A 22,427-nucleotide genomic window follows, 5' to 3' on the forward strand; every position below is an offset into this window, starting at 1 on the left:
GATCTGCAGTTATGATCATTTGTACTGCATATATCCCCTCCGCTTGCCAGCACTATCACATTTTCCTAAACAAATAGCAGCTTTCACATGGTGGCCATTTTTCCTCTGATACATAATCAGATACATTTAAATCTGCAAACAGCCTACACACAGAGACCCTTATTCAGCATACATTTTATCAAGAATACAGCCTCACACAGGCAGAACTGTCTTTGATAAAAGTTCTTCTTTGTTTGAGCTGAGCTCAGGAGAGTTGGTTGGGAGGAAAAAATTGAAGCAGACAGCTAGAGCTGAGTTTCTATGGGAATAACTGCCCTATCCTGCAAACCACTTTTAAATGCTTTAATAGAAAATACCTGCTAAAAGTTGGCTTCCTGTCAATTGAACTACGGCGATAAGGCGAAGGAAGGAGCTGCATCCACTATGCAACGATCGATTGATCGAGCCTAGCCTGACTCCTTCCTATACAGAAAGAAGGCTAGGCCCGATTAATCGATCGTCGCATAGTGGACGCAGCTCCTTCCTTCGCCTTATCGCCATAGTTCAATTGACAGGAAGCCAAGTTTTAGAAGGTATTTTCTATTGAAGCATTTAAAATACTAAGTGGTTTGCAGGATAGGGCAGTTATTGGTGCAGGGTAGAATAGCTTTTTTACTTAAAAAATTTTAGTGTTACTTTTCCTTTAAAGTTTGGTTTTTCACTCTACTGCGCATGCACGCGCTCGTGAAGCAGGAAGCGCTGCAGCTACCCCGGGCTGGTGCTGTTCTCTACCAACAGGGGCACCAGCCTGGGGTAAAAGGTAGGCGATTAAAGTCACTTGGGGGGTGCCTAACATTTTGGCACCCCCAAGTCACTTTGCCTTTCCATGTCCTTTAAGGAGATGTTGCAGCCTTACTATTAACCTCTGGGCAACCAGTGTGGCAGATATTGAGAGATTTTATTGAGAGGTTTACATGTCCTTTAAGGCATGCTTGAAGGTGATAATCTTTTAGGGCAAAAATAATTTTCAGTAATAATTTTTTTATTACATTCACTGGTGCAAACTAACATTTCAAGTCTTTTTTTTTTTCTGAGTAACAGGAGTTGTGGTTTAAGGGTAATGTCCCATGGGGAGATTAGTCACCCCTGATAAATCTCTGCTACCGCGGGCGATTTATCTCCCCAAAAAGCCTTTCCACTGGCTCTAAAGGGAATCGTAGGTGCACAAAGTTTCCTCTTGCAGGCAACTTTTGTGGGACTTCAGAACACTGAAGCAAAGTGTAGGCCAGGGGTCGGGAACCTTATTGGCTGAGAGAGCCATAAACACCACATATTTTAAAATGTAATTCCGTGAGAGCCATACAATGGCCAACGGGAGCTAGGCCGAAGGCCGCGGATGCTGCGGGGCAAGGTAGGGTGGGTGTCATCTTTAGCTGTTCAATATGGCTTGTTAGTGGTATAACTAGAGGGCTACCTAGCACAGTGCACAGTTGGCTTCTCTTTGTAGCCCCAACAGAGACATATTGCCCACATTTGATTTTCAATTCAAGCGTGACAGGTTTCTGCTCCAATGTCCCTCTCAGTTCCCTGGGCCCTGGTTCAAGTGCAACCCGGTAAGGATGCCGGACATGGAGGAGGGCGTGGCCTGCGCTTGGCGGATAGAAGATGTGTTCTAAGGCATAGAACACCTCTTCTATCCGCTAAGCGCAGGCCACGCCCCACGCTATTTTTTTTTGTTAAAGATTTGGCAGGGAGCCAGATGCAGCCATCAAAAGAGCCACATCTGGCTCCCGAGCCGTAGGTTCCCTACCCCTGGTGTAGGCCATAGGCGGAGGTTGACTTTTTTGTTTTGGGAGGCTAAAGATGGGTCATACATAGACTGACCTGAAGCTAATGTGAGACTAAGTGGATTCGTTGCTGGTGATACTGCTCAAAAGTGCAGGTGGGAGTGCTTTTTTTTTTTTTTTTAACCCTAAAATGCTTAGGATGTAAAAGTATTAATACGTGCACTATTGTGAGGGGTTCTCCATTCATTTGTGTTTGTGATCAGTTAGCTTTAAAGGGTAGTTCACCTTTAAATTAACTTTTAATATGATGTAGACATTGATATTCTGAGACAATTTGCAGTTGGTCCTCTTTTATTTTTAATGGTTTTTCAGTTATTTAGCTTTTTGTTCAGCAGCTCTTCATTTGGTATTTCAGCAGCGATCTGGTTTCTATGGTCTTATGTACCATAGCAACAAGGTAGTGGTTTAAGCAAGAGATGGGAATATGAATAGTGAACGGGCCTGCATGGAAAAATAAGTATTAAAAAATTACAATAATAAAATTGTAGCCCCGCAGAGCAGTACTTCTTGGCAGCTGGGGTCAGTGACCCATATTTGAAAGCTGGAAAGAGGCAAATATAGAAAAATTAATTAGGATGACCAATTGCAAAGTTGCTAATAGGCCATTCTATAACATACTAAAAGTTAACTTAAAAGTGACCCCCCCCCCCCCCCTTAGATGTGAGACGCAGTCTGTATTTACAAAACCAGCACATTATATGCAGTGAGAAGCAGTGGGTACTGATGGCAGATATTCAGGCCCTGGCACTATAACACTGGCACTGATACACAACATTGGCCCCTCTGTAACTAACTAGAAATTAACAAAACAATGACAAAAGTAAAAAAAATAGTAAGTGCAAAAAACAACTGATATATAAACACAATTAAGTGTTTCAGGGGGAAAGAGTTAACTTACCATGCATCTGGATAGGTGATAGGGATATTATAACTGTCAGGTCAGGCAAAAAACAATTTAATTTCAGTTAGTGATTCAGCCTTTAGAACTGAATAATACCTGTCTGCAGATTCTTCTTTTCAGTCTTCATTTCTGCACTGCCTTCAGTTTGTGATATCTCCCAAGCCCTGTGTGCATCTGTGCCTTGGTCAATTTTATGCTCTGTCAAGAAAGCTGTGCTCTGATTGGAGAATCCACAAGAAGAAAGATCCAATGAGAGCACAGCAGAACAGGAGACAATTTCCAGGACAGTGCAGAAACTGAGTGAGGTTTTTTTATATTTGTATTTTTAAGGTGCCTAGCAGGTTTGGGGCGGCTTAGCCCCAGGGAAGCAGAGATTTATCGCGTGCAACTAAGCTCCCTATGGAACATTACCCTCACTCACAGTTTACAAATTCTCTTGCAATTTGTCTATGTGAAGGCATACATTTTCGCATTGCCAATATTTTGTCACTAACCATTTAATACTCTCCCCAGCATGACTTTTGGTTTCCTTTTGTTCATCCAACCTCAGTTATTTGCCGCACTCAGCAGTAACTCCAGGTTGTTATTCCTTGACAGCTGCCTAACTGAACAGAGCCTGCTGCTGTAGGTCTAATGTGTCCCTGACTTTCTGAAGTGCCTAATGGGTAATAGCTTAATGGGTTTGATGCAAATTGAGCTAAACATTATACAGCCTGGATGATCTAATTTTACTTTACCATCTAGGCTGGTCATGTGACCGCTCTTAGAAAGGCTTTTCTGTGGTCAGGCATTGATATGGGGCAGCTTGCCATTAGTCATCAATGTGACAGTGACCCTCATTGTTCAGCAGTGGGCCCATTTCCCATGTGCTTGTGGTTCAGTAAAGGAAAATCCACAATGCAGTTGGTGGCAATAATCTGAAGAAAGACTTAACTGGTAACCTAATATAAGATATTGGCCTTGTTTTACACCTGCTAAATAGCGTGTTCCTTTGTGTTTGAATGCAGAAGTCAAGCTGGCAGTAGGTCTTCTATATGTATTTGTGAAAAGTGATTTTCCGTATTGTACACCAAGCTGAAAGCAGTAACCTCTTATAAGTGTCATGTAGTACAGTTTGGGTTTTATGTATAAAGAACTTTTTATTACCAATTTGGAAAAAAAGAATTCAATAAATCAACTGTTCATTTAAAAAAAAAAAAAAAAAAAAAAATTAATGTTAAATATATTAGGTGGTAAGCAGGCCTACCTTAGGTGGTATAAATAGTTCTAATGGTTTAATCTGACATTCAGAATTTCTCAATCAGTAGCTTGTATGCAAGATGAACACTTGTCTTTTTTGCTTTCTTTTGATGTTTATTATCATTAAATGGGAAAGAAACTTATTGTATGACACTGGTATAGAATATGCTTGTAAGGCCTGTATCTTGTGTTAATTGACTTCCAATTAAAAAGCTTTTGTTGTTACAGAGGTTGGCATAGATTATAAGTGAAAAGTAGATAGCCCGGGAACATTACAGTGGATGCATCAGAAATACTCATTGCATCTGTTTGTGGGTAAATGCTCTAATGACCATTTGTTCATTGAGATGTTTGCAAGAATTCTTTGAAGTTTTGCCAGGTCCATAAGTGAAGTCTCTGCTGACTCTTTTGTATACCAAACTTTGTAGGTGATTATTAAGAAGCATTGTGGTGAAATTCCCTTTGAAAGCAGCCTTTAGTGCAGTGATCCCCAACCAGTGGTTCGTGGGCAACATTGCTCACCAACCCCTTGGATGTTGCTCCCAGTGGCCTCAAAGCAGGTGCCCATTTTTGAATTTCTGGCTTGAAGGTGAGTTTTGGTTGCATAAAACCCGGTATAAAGCCTAACAGAGCCTTCTGTAGGCTTCCAGTCCACATGGGGGCTACCAAATAGCTCTTATTTGCACTCCCAGGAACATTTTCAATGCTTGTGTTGCTCCCCAACACTTTCCATTTAAATGTGGCTCACGGGTGTAAAAGGTTGGGGATCCCTGCTCCAGTGGTACTGGTAGAATGGGTGTCCCAATTTTATGTCTCTCATATTCTTTTTGCATGATCCGCAGTGCATGGGCCCTATTAAAAATACTTTTACTTTACCTATGTTTTCATTTTGAGCAGGAATCTGAGAGTCCTGTAACAGGGAGTTGTTAGGTTTATTATCTTCAGCAGCTGTGTTTATTTAAGTTAGAATCGCCATGGCCAGAAGATGGATGTATGGTATGTAAAAGCCCTAGTTTTTCGAAGTGGGACCCTGTGCCATATTTCCTTGCTTGCACATATGGACTAGGCTAGGGCATGTTAGGGGCCTCATTTCTCTTTTTTCTCTCTGGTATGTGGTAACTGGTATCTACATGGAAATTACTCATTGCCCTTTTTCTGCTTTTGCCACCATGTCTGTATTGTGAAAATGTTTAGTGTTACATACCCAAGTAGTATGGTATAAATGAGGGGGTATGCAAATATAGATACATATATATACATACATACATACATACATACATACATACATAAGAGTTAAAGACTCAATGCAGCTTTTATTTTTGTCATGCTTTGCATTTATTTTCCATTGTATGTGCTGCTCTACATTTTAGAGGATTTTTATAATACATAGAGGCTAAAATGCCTATTTCATCAGAAAAAAAGCTTACTCTCATGATGCATATTGCAGTGCATTATCACCCTTCAGTTTGTCATTGAGCTAAAAATGTTTGTCTGAGTTGGTGCAGTTATTGGTTTCACAAATAGAAATGGCTATCCATCTACCCATACTAAAGTTCAGTGTGCATCACAAACACAATGACATGAAAAACACATCTACAAACCATTTTCTTTGTCTAATGCTCCTGAAAATGGTAGTTGTCAGCTAATGCTAGTGTCTGAGCTGTCACATGCATGTGTTTAAACCCAGCTGGTGGTAAATGGGATATTCTGCAACGTGCAGTTAAATAATGTTATCCATTTTATTTTATTTATTTTATTTAATGCAATAAGAGAATGTAAAACTGGTTAGCCATTACAGCAAATTGTTAACTTTTACATTGTATGACCTACTGTTGAAACAGTTAATGCAGGATATATCTTTTTCTGTTCTCTTTGACGTTTCAAAAAACAAAAGCAGGAAAGAACAGTAAGATTGACTCAGATGGAAAACCGGTGCTTTTCCTATCAAATGCAAAGATGTGTACAAAAATACATTTGGAGCCACATACCAGCAATTAAGATTTAACAACTAGAGCCAAGTATTTAAATGGGGGTAAAAAAATGTGGTGGTCATTTTTAATTGCCACCCTGTACTTGCTTGTTGCACTTCTGGCACTATCTGCCACTTTTTTTTTTTTTTACAGTTTTCCCACAGGCAAACCTCAGCTCAGAAATGCTCAGTACTTAAAGGCCTGCTCATTTAGCAAGGTCATCAAACAAGATGATCTAGACTCGATTTGGCTTCTCATGCGCAGGGTCAAATAGGGCTGTTCTGATCATTAGCCCTGAAGCAAACGATAGGTTCATACATAAATCTGGGGTGAAATGCATCAACACACTGATGTGGTCCTCATTCAACAGGATTTAAACATGGTCAATTTTCTGCTAGATATTCGTAGCACGTACCTGTTGGAGGGTCTCATACATGGGCCAAGAAGCTGCCAAGATGTTCTGGAGGTGCTGAGTCAACAGCTTTTATAGGCTTTTGTATGTGCATCTTTAGCCTCTGTGTCAGAGACACTGACTTCAATGTTTCCATACATGCATGTACACCCTAACTTTTGGGGCTTCTAATCATAGCAGAATTAAAATAGTAGGAATTACCTTATGTGACATTGATTAAATGCAGTTTGCAAGGACAATTTTTTTGTGAGAATTAATATGTTAGCAATTTGTTAGTAAATGAGTAATCCAGTTGTGTGAAACCTCCTTGCATAACCGTGCATTAAAATTCCTTTTTGGCTGTTTTTGGTTTGAAGTCATGATTTGAGTGTTGCTGCTAGAATGTTTGTTGATTGAAGAGTAAGGAAGGAAAGTGTCTGAGGAATGCTGTAAGTAAGAGAAGGGCCTGAGTCATTAAACCAAGATTGTCATCACAAATGAGATGTCCTCTCTTATGTACTTGAACACAATTAATTGTTCTGTCAAAATCCAGAAGTAGCTAGGGTTTCTGCTTCTTGGTATTGTCTGATGCTTTGGGCAAAAGTTGGACCTTAATGAGAATCTCAAACAAAAATAAAATAGGTCTCAATACCACTGTCCTGCATGGTGCTGGTTAGAAATAGGTTCTGCTGATTTTGTGGTGGGGGAAAAATAGATTACTTGGCCAGTGGCAAATAATAAAACCCACTTATTTATCCTTTATTTATATAACACTGATATCTTTATGATCTTTTTTTGCCACTTATTAGAATGGATTATATCTTGGTTGGTTACAAGATGCTGTTTTATTATTACAGAGAAAAAGGAAATAATTTTTAAAAATTATAATTATTTGCTTATAATGTAGTCTATGGGAAATGGGCTTTCCGTAATTCAGAGCTTTTTGGATAATGGGTTTCCGAATAATGAAACCATACCTGTATTCATCTTTTCTCTGATGCTAGCCACCCCCTAACTTGTATACTTACTATAAATCAGTGTGCTTCAGAAAATATTACTGACTATCTCGATTTTTGGGAAGGCAGCTTCAGCAGGCTGGTGCTTTTGGATCATGGTTTGTCCTTCTAATTTTTTAAACAAAAAGACAATTTGTTCTAACCATTATGTCTTGGGTTTCATTTAATCACAAGGTATTTTAAAGGGCTTAGAGTGAAACTTGTACAGAGTAAATCTCTTTTGACCCCAGAAAGGGAGTAATGATTTGGTGGTTTGCTTGCCTAGCCTAGTATAATTGGAGGTTGCTTACTTTTGCTTAAAAATGAGTAATATTTTGGAAAGTAGTTTTGTTTTGGCAAAGATTGCCTCCTAAGTGATTTATAGCATATGGGTGGGCATCAAAAAGCCAAAAATAGTTTGCCAGTAATGATAATCATAAAAAAACTTTATTTCCAGTAATGATAATCATGCTGACCCTGCAAAACCTTTGTGTTTTAGCACTAACCTGCAAGATAGAAATCCTGGCAGGTGGTAAAACAAAAAATCCTCACCGAAATGTCGGATTTTTGTGCGATGTGCTTGTAATAAAAACATTGAATTTTAATAAGGGTGTGCCAGTCTGAAAATATAATTTGCATGCAATTGATTTGACTAAGCACCCCACTACGAGTGAATTTTTTATGCAGCAGAGTGCAGACACTAGAAAGACTGTTATGTATATATTTATATGTCCATAGGGTAGCACTCTGCTTCAAAAAACTTAGAATCCACAAAATGACCATCAACACCGGGATTTTTTTTAGTGAAAAACCAAATGTGTATTTAGTAGGAACATACAGCAAACGTTACGTTTCAGTCATATGTGTGTGTGTGTGTGTATATAAAAACATACATACATACATACATACATACATACATACATACATACATACATACATACATACCTTTGGAGATCTGTGTTTAGGACAAAATCTGCTTCTGTGTTGCAACCCATTTAGCACTGAATGACAAAACAGGGAATAACTTTTTAAATAAGGAATGGACTTAGGTTAGGGTGCCTTTAAAAGGGGGGGTTGGTTTTATCTTTAGTCTTGGAAATTTGGCACAGATGTCTCCCTGGAGGATATAACCATTTTCAAAACCTATTTGAGAACTTTTCTTATTCTTTAGAAAGACGCTTAAGTGAAAACATACAGTTTGGATTGTTAAACCCATGCAGATGTCAGATATGACATCATACTGCAGTGTTGATTGTGGCCTCTAAAGCAGACCTTGTTAGCACTGGCCAGGCAGTGATTTTTCTTAGAATTGTATTAGGTTTTTCTTTGTAAAGGCCTTGCTATAAAGATTCCATATGGGGGAATTTCTGGTAGTCCAGAGACACCAGGTCAGCCCAAATGACCCCGTCACCTGAAGGTACCAATCATAGTGCTTGTCGGGTAGTTGAGAGGGGGTAGAATGCTTTTATTGGCTGTTCCTTTTTTTCCTTTCTGAACTGTTTTGTTTCTAGGTGAGCAGTGCTATCTGCAGCTGATATGACATGGTGATCTTGTGCAGATGAGCTCATTACAGTGTAGTGAGCATGTGCGCCTAGCAATGCACAGCTGCGCTCTGCCCCTGCTCTTCTGCCTTCTCCTAGATACAGCATTCTCACTGGATAACTGCTGGCATACGCTCAGAGCTGGGGAGAAGGAATCCAGCAATGGGCTCCCACGTGGCACAAACTTCAGATCTACACAGTGCATGCATGAATAGTTTCTGGCACACCACTACAGGGCATTTTTTTTTTTGCATGTTAAATCATTTCTCCATTAGGGATATTGTAGTTTTGTACCATGTGAATCATCCATTTGTCCTAAATAACACAGTGAGGTTTGTGTTTAGCTTTTATGTACTTATAATTCTTGGGCCTTAGGGTACACTGATTTTAGTTAGTCTATCTCACTCCCTCTCCTTGAAAAAGATTAAGCATCACTCCCTTTATGTTTTTGTCTTCCCCAAAATAGTTTTTTTCATGTTACCCATAAATATTTTCTGATGAGCTGTAAGAGCTGCCTAGTCAGTTTTGTACCCATTATTGTTTAGTAGATATATCTAACACACACTGAAAAAAAATTTGGTGGGAAAAAGCTATTCCATTTAGAGCCAAGTTACTAAATATGTCAAGTTTGCACAAAATTATGTAGTTTGAAAAGTTGTGGAGTTCCTTCCTTGCAGTGATGAAAATGAAATGTTTTCTTTGATCACTGTGATCTGGGTTATTTTAAATAGCTAGAACCCCAGCCATAAAGCATTATGGAACTGCTGCTCTGTGAGGGCAAAAGAAAATGCAGACATATCCATTTACATATATTTCCCCAATGAAAACACAATATTTATAATCCTAATTAAATGTTATTTAATCATTTTCCAGGGACAGGTTTTCCAGGTTAGTTCCCAATGCTATCCACCAAAGTAGTAGTCATTGAAGAGCCATGCTAACAACAATAACTACAAATATGAACACAAGTTATGTATAAAGAAGCTTCCGTTTGTGTGATGGTATTGATGGTGACAGAAAATAGTGTAACTCAATTGGATGCTCTACATCCACTAAGAAACCACAAATTTGTGACACTAAGGTGTAATCGTTAAGAGGATCTACAGCAATACAAAACCTAATTCATGTACACTTATTTGAAGTGACCCTCTAAACACTTTTGCAATTTACATTATTTATGTTTTCAGTAGATTGAGATATTTGCCTAGCATCTCTAGGGTTAACCGACTACACAGGAAGTACATAGAGATTTAGGGTCACTGACACTGAGCCATCAAAGAGACCTTCAAAGAGTTAAAAGCTCGGTATTAGCAGCCTAGAACTACTAATATCTTGGCAACCACTAAAATTAAGAATAAATGAGGACCACTTTGAAGTTTACATGAATGTGGTTTTTTTTTATAATTTTTTTTATAGTAGACCATTGTGGATGTTACAAAATACCCTTGTATAGGTGCATTTTAGTAGTGGGTTCCTTTTAATACCTATAGAATTAAAGCAGGATTAGTTTTTAGGTATAAATAAGCAGTCATTACCTGGCTATGAGTTATAAGTACAAATAAAGAGCAGGTGTAAAAACACAACTGTTTTATTGCTTGAGGGCAAGGAGGAAGTGTGTCCTATCTAAGTGCAAGAACCATAACTTTATCACCTTACCAACACACGTCAGGTTACAGTATTTTTAATGCTAAGTTCTAAAGAAACTAACTTAAATGATTTACATGTCCACATTTTTGCCATGTTTAATTTGTATGTTGTATGAATTTTAACAAGATTTCTTGATTGCTTTTTAGGGCCGACATGTCAAAACAGGCCAACTTGCAGCCATCAAAGTCATGGATGTTACAGAGGTAAATGATCAGTCAACTTGTATGCATTTATTCCCATCGTTTAGTACTCTAAAGTTAAAAATGTGCATTTCTAACCCGAGAAGAAATTTCATACCTAAATAAATTGCTGAAAAATCATTCCGACCAGCATTTTAATGAACACATTGATAATTTATTGTATTGAAGGACAAGGAAACCTTAATTCAGCTGAGAGTGCCAACATGTTAGATGCCACCCCTCCTTAATGAATTAAATTGATATGTATTTTTTTCCCTGGTCAGAGAATTTTAACACTTTTAGTCTACATGTGCAATTTTAAATCTTAAGAAAAAAAGATCTATGAAAAGTAACTCCGCTTCTCTACCTGCTTATATATATATAATATATATATATATATATATATATATATATATAATATATTATATAATAATATATATAATAATTTTTTTTTTTCCTACCTTATAACTGCCCTACCCCCAAACCCAAACAATAAAGGTTCAAAAAGACAGACTTGTGTGGCATATGGTATGGTCTTTCCTCGCAGCCTAGGTCTGTAGGACATCAGCCAAGAATCTAGTTGTCTGCTGATGTTCCCGGCAGAGCTATGATTGTATCTGTTCTTTGACCACCGGTTTCTTAAATATTGTTGTTCTGATGTGTGGTAAAAATGTTCATAAATATTCAGTATAGAATATCATATCTATTTCTTAAAGGGGCACTGCATTGATATAAACATATATTCTAGTTTTTGAGATATTAATGGTAGTAATGAAATATTAGTGGTTAATCTGAGTGTATCCATAACCTAATATTTTTACCCTACTGTAAACAACTCAGCCATGCTGATTTTTAGTGGTGCATTACAGATCACTCATGCTGGAATCAGCTCTCTGCATTAGTGTATTTGCAGCAGGGAGAATAGATTTAGAATACACAAATAAGATAAACAACTTTAAGAAAACTAAATAACCCTATTGTGATTATATAATTACATGCAATATGCTTACTACTTTTCTTGTCGGCTGTAGCAACCAGTCAGCAGGTAGCATTTACCATCCTATTGGTTGCTGTGGTTTACTGGACCTGGGCAAACTTTGACATTTTATTGCATATTTGTGAAATACATTTGTTAAAAAATTTGTTAAATTGGCCTGCTTTCCTTTACCAGGCCAATATCTGGCCTAAAACTGGGCAGGTATCAATTGGGCATGTTTGATTTTCTGTCTGATCAGAGGCCGCATCGGCTTGCTGATGTGGTCCTTGGTCCAACTGCGCCTATGCCCGCTATTGTAATTTGATCGTTTGACCCTAGGGCCAAAAGAGCGAATTAGCCAGAAATCGCCCACTTTTAGGTGGGCACATCAGGAGAAGATCTGCTTATTTGGTGACCTTGCCAAACAAGCAAATCTTACCAAATAGCCACCTTTACACAGCCCGAGAATAAGTCCCTACAGTCCAAAAAGCCTTTCCATGTGTCTGCATCCAGAGCCACTACGTCAACCAGGGTGCAGGTACATTTAGTGGATTATGGATTTTGGTGCCAAAATCACTATGTGCCTGTATCTGACCCGACGCAGTGGCTCCAAGTGCAGGCACATCTGAAAGCTGTTCTGAGCATAGGGGCCGGTTCTTGGTCTGCATTTATCCCTAACCTGCAAAACCTTAACCAGCTGTAACTCGCAAAATGTTGCAATTGTAAGACCCGCACCCAACCTTTACCCACATCTTTGCATTATGTACTCTACCTCTATGCACACCGTAGATTACAAGACAGGGAAACTTTGGGAACAGAGGGAGAGTGTACTTTTGCAGTCTGACCCGCACCCAACCTGACCCTGCATTGGTTGCCCAAATTTCAACCTTAACCTGCCAGTCTTAAAGGGGTGGTTCACCTTTAAGCTAACTTTTAGTATGTTATAGAATGTCCTATTCTAAGCAACTTTTCAGTAGGTCTTCATTATTTGCAACTCTTGTCATTTTTAAATGGGGGTCACTGACCCCACCAAAAAACTATTGCTCTGTGAGGCTGTAGTTTTATTGTTATTGTTATGGTTTGGGGGAATGCTACAAAAAGTGGAAGGTTTAAACTGTCAGTTTTGACTGTAAGGAATGTAATCAAAATGGAAGGCCACAGGCACAGTTGCTGTAAAACCCAGATCTGCAGGCCAAGAAAAATACAGGAGCGGCATATACAGAGGATTGTGAGAATAGTTACAGATAACCCAAAGATCACCTCCAAAGACCTGTAAGAACATCTTGCTGCAGATGGTGTATCTGTACATGGTTTTACAATTCAGCGCAATTTGCACTAAGAACATCTGTACGGCTGGGCAGAAAAAAAGCCCTTTCTGCACTCACGCCACAAACAGAGTCGCTTGTTGTAGCAAAAGCTCATTTAGACAAGCCACAGTCATTTTGGAACATTTTGGAACTGATGAGCTGATGAGCCAAAAATTGAGTTATTTGGTCATAACAAAAAGCACTTTGCATGACTTGCACCACATTCCAAGAAAAACACCTGCTACCTACTGTCATATTTGGTAGAGGTTCCATCATGCTGTGAAGCTGTGTGGCTAGTTCAGGGACTGGGGCCCTTGTTAAAGTGGAGAGTCGGATGAATTCAACCCAATATCAACAAATTCTTCAGGATAATGTTCAAGCATCAGTCACAAAGTTGATGTTACGCAGGGGTTGGATATTCCAACTAGACAATGACCCTAAACATAGTTGGAAATCTACAAAGTGGTTTATGCAGCGGGAGAAGTACAATATTCTGGAATGGCCGTCACAGTCTCCTGACTGTCTAATTTTGTTATGATGCATATTGCATATTTTCTGTTAATCCAATAAACTTTGCCACGGCTGAAATACTACCATAAGGTATGTTATATATTAAAAGGAAGTTGCTACTTTGAAAACTTAGCCAATTATAAAACTCCAATAAATTAAGAGGGGTTCCCAAATTTTTTTCTTATGATATAATATATAATTAAAGGATTTCATTTCACCCAAAATGTGTTCTATGGCCTGAAAGTTACATTATAGTGCGGTGCATCTCAATTGTCTTGATTTAGACTGCTGATGGGAAAAAAAACCTTCTATGGTTTTGTTCACTTATTTTCCCAGCTGTTGGATATTCTTGACACCCTATTCTGACTGTCTATTCTTAATATTTGGCATTCCCACGAAAAGTAAACACTGACACAAAGTGTCAGGTGTCTACAAATATGTAGACATAAGCCCTCTTCCAATTTTGGAGATTTATGGGTTTGCCCTGGATCCGCAAACCTGGTTTAGTGCATTTGTACTAGTAAAATTCTAGGAACATGGTATCATATAAACACTGTTGGTTGTAAAACATGATATCAAAATTGCTGTAGTTCTGGGAGTTGCAGTTCACTAGAGAACTGCGAGATAGATGTTGCAGATTCAAGTTTTGTTGCTGAAGATAAAACCAAATAGCTCTGTTCTGTGAGGAAAATATTGAAACAAGTTATACCAGTTGCTGCCATGAGTACTGTGTAGGATTGTTCTTGTTTTCTTATAACTCTTTCTGCTATTTAACCCCTGTGACTGTTATGAGGAAGAGTGGAACCTTTAACTTAAACTGTCCTTATTAGTTCTCTAATATATGTAACAAAAAAACTTACAAATGCAGTCTCCAGTGAGAATGCTGCTTACCAGAAATGTGTCGCCTTGCTGTTACATATTGAGGTTATAGATAGTGATGAGTGAATCTGTCCCGTTTTGTTTTGCCGAAAAATTAGCAAAACCTCAGTAAAATTTGCAAAACCGCTGTGTTTGCCATTTGACTTTTTTCTTCGCCCGCTCTTTTTTTTTTTGGTCACCTGCGACCGCACCTATTTTGATGTGACTGCAACTTTTTCTCTGAAGTTTTGGGAAACAATTTGCCAATGGCGAAATGCGGAAATTCGCTGTGAATCTATGCCTGTGAAAAAACATTTGCTCATCACTAGTTATAGATGTGCAAGTTATCACCTTTGCCTTGTGTGTTAAAGCTCCTTGACCCAGCTCTTCCCCCATAATACATAGTTAGCAGGACATGCCAGTCTAGGGGTCTGGAGTTGGTCCCTGCCAAAAGTGAAATTTAAAAAAAAAAAAAAAAAAAAAAAAAAAAAGCTTCCAAATAGAAGATGCCCTCTCCCTGCAAGAATCTTCCCTTTGTTGCTAACAGGACTCTCTCCTGTCCCCACCTCTTATGATGGCTGGCCCAGTGTTTTTACTATTGCCTGTACAAGTTGGTAATTACAGATTTATTACAAAAAAAGTAGATAAGAAAAGTGATAGTTTTAAGATTTAAGAACCACTATAATCCTTCTTGCCCATATCGTGTTTATACTGCAGTTTTGTCAGGGGTTGCTAAGTCTCTGGCTAGTAACTAGTTTGTAGGAGTTATAATGGCTTATAACAATTTAAAGAGATTGAGCTTAAAGGGACAGTAACACCAAAAAATGAAAGTGTATAAAAGTAACTAAAATATAATGTGCTGCTGCCCTGAATTGGTAAAAGATGTGTGTTTACTTCAGAAAGTCTACTATAATTTATATAAATAAGCTCCTGTGTAGCCATGGAGGCAGCCATTCAAAGGAGAAAAGGCGCAGGCACATAGCAGATAACAGATAAAACACTATTGTATTCTATAGAACTTATCTGCTATGTAACCTGTGCTTTTTCTCTTTTTTTCCAGCTTGAATGGCTGCCCCCGTGGCTACACAGCAGCTTATTATATAAATTATAGTAGTGTTACTGTAGCAAACACACCAATTTTACCAGTGCAGGGCAACAGTGCATTATATTTTTTATTACTTTAAAGCTCTTTAATTTTTTGGTGTTACTGTTCCTTTAAGAGACTGAGTCACAATTCGTAATTCCTGGGCTCTATTTTAACACGGAGTCGTCTTTTTCTGCTCATTTCTCATAGTTAATCTGACTAACAAAAGGATGTAAGGAAAGATATATTTGTGTCATGCACTCAGCCATAGTATAATTAATCATAGTAGATTACTGCATGACTATCACTAAAAAGATTTATAGGTGTAGCATGACTAAATATGAGTTTGCACTTTCTGTTGAAGTGACTTTAAATAACACTATTACTAGCCCCAACTTAGCCTTACTGTTTACACAGTGTGGTAAACTTAGGTTTGATTTGGAGAGTAGAAAGCAACTGTAAGAAATGATTTTTATTTTGAACCTGACAGAGCAAATTATTCCATCAATTTTCACAAGAGGGAAGGATTAAGCTGTCTCTTCTAATGGTTTCCATGACATTGATTTAGATAATCACTTCATCCTGTTTAGTTTGTAGAACATTTGCTAATTAGAATGAAGAGTTATAATCAATAAATTGGAACTAAATTAATATGCTTCCCATTGGTCTGTCTGCATGTAGGGAAATTATGCATGTGCATATAAAGGCATTGTTGGCAATGTAACTTGTTAGGAGGGCAGAAGTAAACATAGAAAAGCATACACACATTTTTTTGTTCCAGTAGATATATTCGCAACAAATAAAAAAATGTGAAGAATATTATAGAAAGTGCTTTAACAACTCACTTGGCTAGGGGAATAGGGTCAGTCAAAGATCTCCAGCTTGTGGCCCATGGGCTGGATGTTCCCCTAAAAGTCATTTTTAATGGCCCTGAATCTGCTAGTGAGCATCAGACATCTCATTTTTTATGTTTTTTTTTAGTCCTTCATAATTTTATGTTAATGGAACAGTTTCCAGCATTAGTTTAGTAAATGGTGCTAAACATGCTATTATTGTTTTAATTTAGGAAATATGTATGGTTTTTGTCATTTATTTTACTAAACAGGGCAAAATCCAAAATTGGAAGTAAAGTTACATCCTACTTCTGGTTAGCAATCAATACAGATGAACAATCCTCTGTAGTGCCACTGTTTAATGAGATGCATTTCATAAAGTATGAATGATTAAACCATGGCCCTCTTAGGGGGCACCACTGCTGGCAAAACACCCTTGCCCCTTGCAGCAACTTCATATTCATTTGAAGAGAGAAATGTGCTGCCTGTGCAGATGCTAGCAGTCTTAAGGTGGCCATACACGAGCAGATCCGCTCGCTTGGCGATGTCGCCAAGCGAGCGGATCTTCCCCCGATATCCCCACCTACGGGTGGGCGATATCGGGGACCATTTAGGTAAAAATAATAATCCGATCGTTTGGCCCTGGGGCCAGACGATCGGATTATGTGGGCGGCAATGGGGCAGTCGGATCGGGGACCGCATCAACGAGCCGATGCGGTCCCTGATCCGACCAGATTTTCTAACCTGGCCGATCGAGATCTGGCCAATTTCAGGCCAGATATCGGTCGGCCAGGCCGCTCTGCTCTCCCCATACACGGGCCGATTAGCTGCCGAATCGGTCCAAGGGACCAATATCGGCAGCTATAGTCGGCCCGTGTATGGCCACCTTTAGGTAGGTATTATTTTAGAACATTTAGTTTTGTGTTCTCCAGTAATCTATGTTTGACAGTATGTATTCTGCATGTTACTTTTTCCCCATTCAAAATAGAGTGGGGAGCATCTGCAGGCAGGCAATGCAGGCAGTGCTGTGACCCTTGTCCATGGTCACAAGAGAAACGAAGCCTGGTCTTATAATATTGCGTTTGGTCCAGTTATATTTCTTTACTGAGGAATAATTTTGCAAGAGCTGGTCTGCTATTCTATTACATTGTTTGTGGCAGGCAATCCCCAGTCGCTGCAGATGAACTATTTCATTACAGGATATAGCTTTTCAGTCTTATAAGCTTGTTTTTTGCCATCAAATATCTAAGGAAGAACTGGTGATCAGATCACCGCTTACTGGTGCATGTTGAGATCAAAGTAATTTGTGTCTCATAAACAGATACATTTGAACAGAAGAAAAAAAAATAAATCTAAAATGCCCATTAATGTAACCAACTCAGTGGAACAGTGTGAGATATATATATATATTATAAATGCCAGAGCTTTGGGACCTGGGTCTATAAATATATGTAGCCAGACGCCTTTTTCCGTGGTGCTGGGAAAGACCCTGGGAATCTGACCACAGCATTCCTCAACCCTTTAGATAAATGTTGCTTGAGGTCCAAAAGACAGGAATTTCTCACTGATCTGCACTTTGTTAATCTGTAGTTCTGCATGTGAATTTGCTTTGGTGCAGCCTCCTCCTCTTGCATTGGGTTTCTTATGCTGAAGAAACTTTTCTAGGATCTTTCATAATGCCCAGTCTTGCATGATTCACACTAGGTTATGTTTAGTCTGGAAACATAAGCTCCCACACTCAAGCAATAGCTTGATCTGTTCCTTGCACTAAGGAATGGGTTAAAGGCACGTCTGTTCTGTCTGTGTTGAGCTCTATCCCAGTATGACCTTGGCTGGGCAGTTCTAATCTAAATGCACAGTGTTGATGTAGTCAGTAGGTCAATCCTTGTAATAATCTGCTCACACCTGGGATCATGGTGCCTTGTGCAAACCATGTGGAGCGGCAAGCAGTCCTGTCTGTTGCCAGCAGTGCTTTGTGCTCTAGGATTAGGCAAGGGAGGCCGTCTCCCAGGTGACAATAGCTTTAGACAGCCATATGGCACTGAGCTGAGAAGGAAATGTTTCAGTGGTTTAGTCCTGTGCCTGAAATTTTATCTGGATCATAAAAAATAATGTACAGAACTGCTTTTTATCTAACTGGTCACCACTTAAACTTGGTTCTAAAAAAAGTAACTTGTTTAACCCCAATTTCTATATTTTTAAGTCTATGCTGAAGCAATGGTGCTTGAAAGATTGTGTACCCATTTGAATATTTATTGTTTCTACATAAATTATGGTTTCCACCTGTCTGCTTTTCACATAGGATGTCCCATTCAAAAGTGCCTGCCCAGTTTTACCATTCTGAAACAAAAGAAACAAAACTAAGTTCTCTAAAGTACTGAAATTAAGTCAGTCCCCATGCGCCACATGATTACTCCCAGCCGCTAATGGCAACGTCTGCCCCTAAATGGCACCACCCTACCCACTGAGGTCATTTCGATTATCCCTGTGATGTCACTGCCCTGATTAGAAAATGACAAAATGTGACAATCCTAGCATAAATATAACCTAAAACATATTTTTATTTGTAAAACTAGATATTTAGAACCAAATTAAAGAAATGGGTGAAAACATAAATCCTGTTCATTTACTATTTGAGGAAAATCAAAAGGTTATATATTTGTGTTTGGCAAAAGTATGTGAACCTCAAGGATTCTCAGTGTGGGAGGCCTGCCTTATTTAAAGAACAAAAATCTGGGCCTTCACCCACAACTATCCAAAAAGAACATTGCTGGGCAGTTTGCTATAGACCATGTGGATAAGTCAGAAGTCCACTGAGTAAAAATGTTCTGTGGATGCACGAGACCTAAAAAAAATGGCAAACAGTGCATTTTAGCATTTCCATCTGTGAAACATGGTGGTAGCATTATCCTGGTTTGGGCCTGCTCTGGTGCCTCTAGTCCAAGATGGCTTGCTGTCATTGCCTCCAGCTTTGCCTTGTGGACTCAGCACCCCATCTTTGGGTTTGCGAATGACGATGAAGTGGCATGCAAGGTGAACCATTTAGTATTCTATAAGCATTCATTTGGATGCCCCTTTCTAGCATGACATTCATTTATTCCAAGGAATGTGTGGATACCATATTAGGGGACATGCACATGGCAGGACCAGTCTGTTTTGATCATTCAGGCCGACAAACAGAATGATCAGAACAGCAGGATATTAAGAAGAGCCAAGTCTCCTCTTCCCTTCTAAATCTCAGATGCACCATACATTGGCATATATGGTTTACGTGCAAATTTAAATATCACTAAACAACAGAGCGACTGATGTCTACAGTACACAGATATCGGTTAAGATTTTCACCCTGACATATTTGTAACAAAAATCATTACTTTCATGGACCGTTTTAGACAAGCCTACTGTGAGGCAACAAAACCTCAAATAACCTCTACACTGGATAACCTATGCTTGTTGTTTCTTGAAGCCCTAATAGAAGTGATGTCTTACTGGTCCTTTGGTTACTTTATGGATACATAAACATCTGGTAACTGTTAAGCTGACCATACATGAATGTTTTTCTCTCCGTAATGACCAATTTCAGTGTGATCTGACAATCTGTCAAATTATTGCAAGGTTAGTGGGCACCGAACGATCGTACACCAGAGAGGCAGGTTTAAAAATTTGTCATTAGCAATAGTTTGCCTATTGTCCAATTGTTTGCTGGACAAAGCAGGTAGCTTCCTAGTTTCAACTAGGCAGTATCGCTTGAAATGGTTGTTTTCTTTGATGGGCAAATCTTAATTTTAAATAGGGATGCACAGAATCCACTGTTTTCAGATTCAGCCGAACCCCCGAATCCTTCATGAAAGAATCGGGAAGGGGTAAAGAGAATTGTGATTTTAAGGATTCGCATTTGGTTCGGCCACGAGTGTGGATTCGCCTGAATCCAAATCCTATTGAAAATGGCTGAATCCCAAACCAAATCCTGAATTTGATTCATCCCTTTTAAACAATCCTTTCAGAATAAGCGCGGTCCTACCATAACAAAAAGATTTAAAAATCTTAATGTGAATACTTAAAACTGAGAGTTCAGAAATATCAAACTGCTCTTCTAACAATTGATACTGTGCAGACTTTAATAGACCTTAACCCTTACATAATTTGCAGTTGTTTCAACAATGGCAATTTGAAAAGCTGCTGTTTCTTGTTTAAAAATCAGAATGATAATGCTGACAATGACATATTTGCATATCCTTACTGTGTGGAGGGTCCCTTGAAAGTTAGAGGGAATGGGCTCTTTCCTGCTTACCTTTTTATATACACTAATTGTCTCTTTATGCCCTGTTATTTGTGCCCAGTAATACATGTAAATAAAGGATGTTTGTCATGTTCTCAGTACATACCATACTCTCTTCCCCAAAAAAGTATGATGCAAGATAAAAGGAAGCATGCCGTTCTGTGCCCTTTAATAAAGGCTTGATAAAGGATCTAGAAAGGTTTGTATGTTGCTTTAGAATTTGTATGTTTCAGAATGCTTCAGTTCTGAGCTGCATGATTCATCTTTCTGCTTTTTGATTAGACAGTGGTGTGGAACCAGCTTTTTCAGTGCTGTATCCAGTGGCAATTAAAGATCTGCCCTTCCATGCTTAATTGCTGGGTTTCTAGATACAGAATCTGGGCAGTGAATTATGTCAAGACAGCATCCCCTTAAAAGAAAAAAAACCTTTTTCCCCCTAAATAATGACTTAGGGCAGTGCTGTCCAACTTCTACGGTGCCGAGGGCCGGAATTTCTCTAGCATACATGGTGGAGGGCCGCTAATGGAAGCCAGTTTTGACCACTCCCCTTTTTAAACCACACCCACTTCAAACCACACCTATTTTATCACAATGGTGGTAGCACAGCAAAATCCCAAATGCTTGGTCCTTACTGTGGGGATATCAACCATCATTCATATGTGAAAGAATTATGTCACATTAAGATATACCCTTAAATTCCATATGCCTCCTCCTCCCCTGTGGATAGCAGAGCAACCCCCAGTACATAATTACACACCTTAGGGACCATTTAATGGCTATTTCCAACTGCTAACAAACTCCCACAACAAACCCCCTGCCAGGTTCACCTCCCACAAGCAGCATAGGGCAAGCAGAGCATGGCACACACAGGAAGCATTCTGCCTGTCCTAAGCTGTCTGTGCGTGCCATACTCTGCCTGTCCTACCCTGCCTGTGTGTGCCATACTCTGCCTTCCCTATGCTGCCTCTGTGTGCCATACTTTGCCTGCCCTACCCTGCCTGTGTGTGCCATACTCTGCCTGCCCTACCCTGACTGTGTGTGCCATACTCTGCCTGCCCTACCCTGACTGTGTGTGCCATACTTTGCCTGCCCTACCCTTCCTGTGTGTGCCATACCCTCCCTGACCTATGCTGCCTGTGTGTGCCATACTCTACCTGCCCTATGCTGGCTGTATGTGCCATACTCTGCCTACAGTACCTATGTCTGAGGTGTGAAGAAGTGAACAATGGGAGTGATTACAGTCTGAGCCTGAGGTGTGAACACTGCAGGGGGTGAACAATGCAGGTATTAAAAGGTGTGAAAAACACAGGGGATTACATTTTTAAACAATACAGAGGGATTACAGCCTGAATCTGAGGTGAGAACCATGCAGGGGGCCAGTTAATCTCAGTACTGATACCATTTAATGCTTACTCAAAGGTAAGCCATCAAAGCAGCCAGACAGGTGGGGGGCCACACAGGGGGGTCGCGGGCCGCCAGTTGGACAGCACTGACTTAGGGAATTGCATAGGACAGGGGTCGGGAACCTTTTTGGCTGAGAGAGCCATAAGCACCACATATTTTAAAATGTAGTTCCGTGAGAGCCATACAATATGTTTGGCCGCGGATGCTGAGGGCAAGGTAGGGTGGGTCCCAAGGATGCCGGATGCGATGCAGAGGAGGCCGTGGCCTGGGCTCGGGAGATAGAAGACGTGTTCTAAGGCTTAGAACACGTCTTCTATCCGCCAAGTGCAGGGGCAAGTAGGGTGGGTCCCAAGGATGCCGGATGCGATGCGAAGGAGAGTGTGGCCTGCGCTTGGTGGATAGAAGACATATTCTAAGGCTTAGAACACATCTTCTATCCACCGAGTGCAGAGGCAAGGTAGCATGGTGGGTCACAAGAACGCCGGAT

The 22,427-nt window shown here is 39.6% G+C and overlaps 1 protein-coding gene across 8 annotated transcripts in view; it reads left to right on the forward strand.

The window, feature by feature from the left end:
* map4k4 (mitogen-activated protein kinase kinase kinase kinase 4) overlaps window positions 1-22,427 on the forward strand; it is a 105,080-nt gene that overhangs the window by 32,871 nt on the left and 49,782 nt on the right. For all 8 annotated transcript variants that reach the window (XM_002934506.5, XM_004911785.4, XM_012957671.3 and 5 more), the window contains exon 3: window positions 10,657-10,713. In XM_002934506.5, the coding sequence (XP_002934552.1) occupies window positions 10,657-10,713 (57 nt within the window). The remainder of the gene's footprint in view (window positions 1-10,656; window positions 10,714-22,427) is intronic.

Source organism: Xenopus tropicalis, chromosome 2, assembly GCF_000004195.4.
Source record: "Xenopus tropicalis strain Nigerian chromosome 2, UCB_Xtro_10.0, whole genome shotgun sequence".
NCBI classification, from domain to species: Eukaryota; Metazoa; Chordata; class Amphibia; order Anura; family Pipidae; genus Xenopus; species Xenopus tropicalis.